The sequence below is a fragment of the Bombus impatiens genome, unplaced genomic scaffold, assembly GCF_000188095.3.
Source record: "Bombus impatiens unplaced genomic scaffold, BIMP_2.2 scf_4016, whole genome shotgun sequence".
In the NCBI taxonomy this organism is placed as follows: Eukaryota; Metazoa; Arthropoda; class Insecta; order Hymenoptera; family Apidae; genus Bombus; species Bombus impatiens.
Window position 1 is genome coordinate 589,378 of NT_180435.1, and position 8,040 is coordinate 597,417.

The window sequence follows — 8,040 nt, forward strand, 5'->3', positions numbered from 1 at the left end:
TCTCGTTTTTTTAGATATGTTATGCATAACTTTTAAAAGCGGTAGTTCCGTAATAAATGATATAATTTGGAAAGAAAGAACAAAGTAGTGTAGCAAATTTAACAAATACAGCATTGAAAATAATATGTTAAATTATGATATTTTGTTTACATCGTTCTCATAACAATTCATTACTTAATAAATATTACTTAACAAATAATAAAGTTGATTTACTTATAGGTTGAGCATATTTTTAACTAAAAGTCGATTATAATGAACAAAATTATGCTTTCAACGTATTTAATATTTTATAACTTTAGTATCAGAACCTTACTAAATTTTTGTATGAATAGTTTAATAGTATACATTGTTAATAGCTCAATGGAGAAGCTATGATGAATATTACAACAGAACTATAATACATTTCAAGTTAAATTTAATGACCACTTCCTTTTGAATCTTCATTATTAGTGTTATGTTCTTGAGATGCCTCGTCATGAGGCCAAGTTGTAACTTTATCTGGTTGCATACTTCCATCTGGTTTCAAATCAACATAATCATCCATAGTCATCTCTGAGAACGGTATCATATCGTTTAGCTTATCCAAACCTTCACGTAATTCTTCAATGTTAACATTTACTTCTTGAATGAAACTTTCTATTTTCTTAGCCTGTAACATGTTTAACACTATTTATAAAATTCAATTTAGGATATAAAATATAAAATAAACAGAAATATATTATTACAGTTTCACTCTTTGCAGCTTCAATTTCTGCTGTATAATTATCAGCTGGATATGGCACTGATAATGATTCATATTCTTTTTGAAATCTATCTACTAAACCCGGAGTCACAATAACTTTTTTATAATATGCCCAATCAATTTTTGGTAGAGCTTCTGGATTAGCCATCATACTATAAAATATATATTATATAAATATATTCTTTTATTGTCTTATATCTATTTGAATATGCTATATTTTATACAAATATAATAATTTATTTACATTGGTATAAAGTGATTATTTTAAATGGCACAACTCTTTCGTTTATTATGTTTGAATCAATTTTCTAACAAGTTATTACTGTAATAGACTTATCGCTATTTTGAAATCAGTACTAACAAGGTTAGGTCAGTTTACCTAGACTTACTCATACAAAAATTTAATAGGAAAGAACTACAATTTCATTAATTTCTATATAACAAGAGAATAGTACATTTTTTAAATCACTCGACCAATCTAAAATAAGGATTTAATAGGAACATGTGGAAATATTATATAACAGGATAAATGATCGAATAATGGAATGATCTTATGAATTTTACTAACCGCTGTAGATATTTATCAGACTTCGATTTAAAAGCGGTCAAAGCAGCTTTTTCAGCTTCTGGAACTCGCTCAGCGAGAGCAGTCCAATTTATCGCTTTAATTGCTTGTCGTGACATTTCTCTGTGACAATTCCTCCGAACCAAACGTAACACAATTCCCGACTGCTGAACAAGTACGAATATGTGTATCTATGAGCTGGGATGGTTGTATAGACTATACTCTTAAATGTATACAGCGCTAATTCTTTTTTACCGATATCGATTAATCGAATTTTCATATATCGAAACGAGATATCGATTATAGAGTACTCGATATACATAAATATTCGATTTAAAGGTATTGTTTCAGTCGATATTTATTCGTTGTAAATTGAAGCATTTAAGCATTAGCAGCATTAGGTAAATGCGAGATATCGTGATAAATAATTACGAATAATTAGCCTTTTTAAACACGTATACGAAAATAGTGAACTATGCAAGAAAAGAAACGTATATGATAAGTACGTATATAACAAATAGAAGAAGCAGCATTCCAGAGAAATCGTTCGTTTACTGATCGAACCAGTTATAAGAATGAGTAAATTGAAAAATTATTTATGAAATATTCACGTGTACATATATGTATATTCTTTCTTATCATATTAATATGAATTATGGAATACAACCTTACGCCTTATTGTACGTGCATTCAAACATAATTTACATTGTTTATGTTATAGCTTATTATATATATATTTAAATTGTTCAATTAATTGCAAACATTATAATCATAATTATGGAACAGAATAAATATGAAATTAATAAACAAGAAATTTGATTTAAATATTGTAAACTTAGAAAAAATTATCTAATTAATAAGGAAGACGAACAAATGTATATACTCATCATACACGATACACATACAATTACATATATATGATTATATAGACAAAACGTAAGTTACATATTTGTATTATCTGTGTGTATACTATATATAAATTTATATGCATCTAACACAGGAATGTACACAATCGTGCATGCATATTCACATACATGCATTCTCATGTAAGTACGCGTTCATACATCGAACGCATGTAAGTTGCAGTGATGAAGCGCAACGACAGGATCGATAAAAGAGGAAGATCGTGGTCACGGGGTACAAGGGGTATGGAGAAGGAAAGTAGACTAGCGAAAGAATAGAGAGAGTGAAATAGAAATTTAGCGAGTGTTAGTGGATGGGTGATTGCCGGGGTGGCGAGTGACTAGGGTGGGCGGAAAGGGTGGAGTGGGCGGCGATGGTCAGGCGGTGAGCATAAAGAGGATAGGATAATATCGGTGCGCGACCTCCGCGGTAGCTTCAAGTTCGCCGCTTTAATACCGGCAGATCTACGATGTAGTTATGCCGAAGAAAAGTACTAGACATGTGAGAGAGTCGGGGTTAACGAGAAGTTCTTATCATAAAAGCAATAATCTTGGAACCACATCAGAACCAAAAACGAAACACTTTCTAAGCGTCCGGATTGGTCTTACCAACGGCAAACGTTGGCTTTCTCTTAAAAAACGCTTAGGTCTGTCAACGGATGAAGATGTTGCAGTTTACTTGCTGGATCTTGCTGAATCTGTTTCCAGGTAGGATTCCAGATAGATGCTTGTGACAGATTAAATGTACCTCTTTCTTAGTTTTCAATCAAAATTTATTTAGACCGACGTTATAAAATATTTTGTTCTGTGCCATAAAAACCGTTTTAATCGATACTTAAACATACGTATCACTCGAAAGCGGGACTTCCCCTCTATCGTGTCCAAATTTTCCCTCGAATCGCCATCTTGTGGGGTTGCTGTCAGAGGGGTGAAAATAATCGATAATTTTTTATTCGTTAAAAATATAGTCGTCAATTTTATCGATTACACTGATTTTCATTGATTTTGATTTTCTTTGAGAACACGGATCGACCGATACAGAAGAAATGTCTATTTTATTTAACTCCAAATACGAAATATGTTCAGGTAAATTAATTTTCACTTAATATTTATAAAAATACTAGTAACCATTGAACGTTTTCTGTCTTAAATTGATTCCCACTTTCTAACTTTTGTGAGACACTATTGTGACTTAACACTTCCTTTATATCTATATTTTACAGTACATTCAACTGCATATTTTTGTTTAATAGACACAACCTTAAGTGTAATGGAGAAGAGGAAAAGGAAATGGATCAGGATAAAAAGAGCAAAACAGAATCGATGCAGACTGAAGATTTTATAGAAGATACAAGAGAATTTGTACGTCGAAGTTTAAGGAAACAAAGCAGTGGCACAGTTGTAGAATCTGAATCTCTTCCTGTTGATACAGCACAAACAAAATTGTCCAATGATACTGATGTACATGTCCGGCGTAGTTCAAGATCTAAGCATCATAAGAATAAAGCTAAACATCATAAAGATAAACGGAAAAGAAAAAGGCGTTTTAAAACTGAAAGTATTGTTTCGCCACTAGAATCTATTAAACGATCTTCTAGTGATATAACATCAGGAGATGAGGAACAAATTTCCTTTAAAAAAGACAACTCCAGGTCAGCTAGCGAAGTAGAGTCAAAGTCAAATTTAAAAAACAATCTTCGTATTAGTACGAAGACAGCTGAATCTGTTATGTCAAAGACTGAACACATAGATAGCATAGAATATATAGCAAATGTAAATATTAACAAAAATGTACTTTATCATGATATTGGAGATGTTGATGTGGAAAGAATTATGATGGTTGGTGACAAAAATGAGCAATCAAGGTCTAATTGTTTAGCAACATCATCAGTTGCTAAGAGTGTAGGTGAAAATGTAGTAGAACAAATCTCAAATGTAACAGATTCAACATCCACCATAGTTTCTCACATTCAATCTAGTGAGACAAAAGATGACAAGAACAGCCCAAGCGGTATGGTATATGTCAATACAAATTCTAGTTGTTCAAATATCAACATAAATACAGATCAAGAAATAGAAGATCGAAAATTGAAAAAGAAACGAAAACGATTGAAATATGATGCTGACGAAGACGACGATGAAAATGTAAAAGAAGATTCATCTGAGGACATTGTAGATGACTTTGTACATAAACATAGAAGAAAAAGGCACAAACACACTAATGAACATAAAAATCGTAAACATCACGATGTGCGGAAAGCACCGCAAGACGGAATAATTGTGCAAGAAGATAAAAATGCTTGTTCTACAATAGATGGTACAACTCCAATTACAATTGAAAAGCTTCAAAATGAAACAAATGTTGAAAGCCTAATGTCTGAGCCACAGAGATTAGCCATTAAAATAAAGCTCTGCCAAGAATGTAATAATCGTCACTTACAAGATGCCTGTCCATTAATAACACCTCAATATGCTATTTCAGATTCTATATCATATGAAAGCTGGTTAAATAAACATAAAGAAAATACGGAAGTTTCAAAGGCTATAAAATCAGATGATCCTATGTCTGAAGGATATGGAAAGATAACAGAAGATAATAATGAATCAGATGATGAATCTTTATTAACTGAACAATGTAAAACTAAAATGAAAACCCAGAAAGAGGAAAAGCAATTAACTGTAGATTTAGATCGACCATTATATGCTAGAGACTCTCTACCTGAATGTTTTGAATTAAAAATTACCAATTCAGAACATGGGCTTGGTATATATGCAAAAAATTCTGTTCCAATGCATGTTAAACTGGGTCCTCTTGTTGGACAACCAGTTAGGGAAATGGACATTCCTGATGATTTTCCCATGAGACACATTTGGGAGGTAAAATCAATGCAATATTTTTTATTTTTGTATGTATAAACTATATTTATTTTAATCATTACACATATATCCTTAAAATGTTCCAATAATAAAACAATATTATTCTTCTTTCATCTTTTTTTAGATAGATAATGATGGTAAAGCTTCGTATATAAGTACTACTAATCCATTAAAAAGTAATTGGATTCGTTATATTAGGCCTGCTGAAACAAAAGAGGAAAGAAGCGTAGCTGTAATAACAAAACAGGGAGAACTACACCTTGTTACTACACAGAATATTATGTCAGGAATGGAGCTGACGTATTGGACAGACTCTCAATCTTCTGCATGGACGCGGAAGAATAAAGTAGACAAAACGAGTATAGTATCATCTTTTCAAAATATAAATTAAGTATAAGCAAGGAATATCATTTGTTTAACTTTATTTTGATTTATCCAGATTGTGGAGGATGTAATTTAAATTTTGCCCATCCAATATACTATCGGTTACATTGCTGCATTTTTCATGACACGAATTATAGTTTAACCATAAGAAAATATCATTGTAAGGTAGATGACATTTGAATTACGCTTTATATCGACTGTTTCGCATTTTGTATTTTTGAACAAATGTATAGATATATGGATTTATTCCATATTTTTAGGTATGTGGAGCTGCTGTTTTGGGTAAGGATAATATTATGAAACACGCAGCGGAATTACACGCAGGTCGAGGTGCATATCAATGTCAATATTGCAAAAAATTCTTTTTACGTTTGAATTACCTTGAAATGCATCGTACTTATGGATGTGCTCAAAATCCTCAACGTTCAAGGCCATTATGCGATTTTTGTGGTCGTAAATTTTGTCAGCCGCAAAAATTAAAAGTGCACATCAAACGAATGCATAACGGTAAGCATTTGTACAGCATGTAAATCTATCAATAAAGATTATTTTCAATTTAAATGAATGTTTAGATATGTCTGAGGTGCTCCGGGAGTTTCAATGTAAATTATGTCTGAAACTTCTGGGATCTCGTGCTGCTCTTCAACGTCATATGAAAGAAGTTCATCATAAAGACGTAGTTGGTGCCGCGACTTGTGATCGATGTGGAAAAATGTTCCAAAATAAGAGTAATCTCAAAATACATATGTTAACACACAGTGGAGTAAAACCATTCAAGTAGGATCGCAATATTCCTGTAGATAATTCATTTCGTATTTCTTTAGTAAATACGATATTGAGTGCTTGTTTTTTCTTTTTTTAATTGCAGGTGTAAAGAAAATGGTTGCAAAGCAGCTTTTACGACTAAACAATGTTTACAATTTCATTACAAAAAAGTACATGGTCTTACAGAAGAAATGATGCCAAAAATCGAACGATCTGTTGCCTATACCTTTGATGCATATAGCGGTGGACTCGTCGAAGATGTTGGTCGTGGAAAAACACCGCGACCTAGTAGAAAAACTTCTCAGGTTTGTTCTTCATCAAAATATATCTTGTCTTATACAGTTTCGTAAGATCAAATCGTTTCGAATCACAATATTCGTTTTATAATTTATGATTTCAGCAAGAAAACGATAATAAAATATCTGTGGATGATAGCAAAAATGACTTGAAAATTGAAACGCCAAGTATTTCTACACATTCGAGTATAATCGAGTTTGGTACAAGTCCCACATCCAAGTATAAAATAGAACATAATTCACGAATTACAACGTCTTCGCTTCCGATGGGTGCGTCAATGTCAAGCGGTTTGGAATCGACAGTAGAAGGTGTGCGCACAGAAACAGATCTATATAGTACTTCCAGATTACAAAGTAAAGGAAGTAAAAAATGGCTTGGTGAATTCAATCCTCCAATTTCCTCAGATGTAACAGTGGTATCTAATACTATACCTCATTTATCAACAAGTGTTGTTACCGGAAATTCTTACGAGTTTGAAGATACTCGGAAGGAAATTGATGAGAAAGTATCATCATCGACAAACAATACCAGAAGACAAGATAATATGACTCAAGATATTATAGAAAATGCTAAATTGGGACTTAGTGTTTATAGAAGAACTGAAAGTGCGAATGCTAGCTTGTTAGTTGAAGCTGCCCTTGATGCTGCTGAGCGGGATATAGGAGCAGTAACTAGTCCAATATTGGATGATAATGATCGTGACACAAATCTTTATTCAATATCCAGTCAGTTACAATCTCCATTACCTCAGAGATCACCAAACCATTTAGAGTCCTATATACAACAACAAGAAGAACTGATATCTCCTGCACCTACACCAGATAGCCGAAACACACCACCTACGCATTTACACGTCGATTATCAACTGCATCGGCCCGTTGATTACATCGGTACACCAAGAACACATAACATTGATCAGTATTTACATCACGAAGAAATACCACGTGTTTCTTCGCCGAACGGTTATATACATATTCAACAAGAGGACTTGGTATCACCTTCAGGAACACCAAACCCCCGATATCAAGACGTGCACCATCACCATCACCACCACCATCACCATCATCATCATCAGGTATCCGCGGACAATTTATCTAGTGATGAAGGTGATTCAGTTGTGCAAAATCTCAGTCTCTCCGTGAAAGAGAAATCAATGCAGTTGGATCTATCAACATCATATAAATATGATTCTCTCGACCAAGAGTTCACTAGAGAAAGAACTAGCTTTGAGCCTCTTGTTCTAAACGGGGAGCTTCAGGGCTTGGATATGTCTGCTAGAGGATTTCATCATACTTTTGGTGTACAGATACAAAATGCACGGTATCATCATCATCATCTGTACGAAATTGCAGAAAGACAAAGTGTTGATCTTAGCAGGACTGGAAGCTATTCGATATCACCTACTCCTCTTCCTGTATCTTCTCAGGTGACATCTGGTTCTTCAGCGGCAGTAGTTCCTCCACCGCCACCACCTCCACCACCGCCACCGCCGCCCCCTCCTCCACCAC

General features: G+C 33.5%; 2 protein-coding genes across 2 annotated transcripts in view; one reads left to right on the forward strand and one right to left on the reverse strand.

Moving 5' to 3' along the window:
* Nucleotides 1–243: 243 nt before the first annotated feature.
* LOC100747508 (ATP synthase subunit d, mitochondrial) lies at nucleotides 244–1,545 on the reverse strand. Its single transcript, XM_003494860.4, has 3 exons — nucleotides 1,311–1,545; nucleotides 726–894; nucleotides 244–649 (listed from the first exon to the last, which is right to left on the reverse strand). The coding sequence occupies exons 1-3, from the start codon at nucleotides 1,424–1,426 to the stop codon at nucleotides 416–418; spliced, it is 519 nt and encodes a 172-aa protein (XP_003494908.1). The 5' UTR covers nucleotides 1,427–1,545; the 3' UTR covers nucleotides 244–415.
* Nucleotides 1,546–2,126: 581 nt separating this feature from the next.
* Nucleotides 2,127–8,040, forward strand: part of LOC100747707 — a 9,918-nt gene continuing 4,004 nt past the window's right edge. Inside the window, exons 1-8 of the mRNA XM_012393754.3 lie at nucleotides 2,127–2,917; nucleotides 3,463–5,086; nucleotides 5,211–5,445; nucleotides 5,526–5,635; nucleotides 5,731–5,977; nucleotides 6,043–6,247; nucleotides 6,339–6,540; nucleotides 6,636–8,038. Of these exons, the coding sequence (XP_012249177.1) occupies nucleotides 2,688–2,917; nucleotides 3,463–5,086; nucleotides 5,211–5,445; nucleotides 5,526–5,635; nucleotides 5,731–5,977; nucleotides 6,043–6,247; nucleotides 6,339–6,540; nucleotides 6,636–8,038 (4,256 nt within the window). The 5' untranslated portion in view covers nucleotides 2,127–2,687. The remainder of the gene's footprint in view (nucleotides 2,918–3,462; nucleotides 5,087–5,210; nucleotides 5,446–5,525; nucleotides 5,636–5,730; nucleotides 5,978–6,042; nucleotides 6,248–6,338; nucleotides 6,541–6,635; nucleotides 8,039–8,040) is intronic.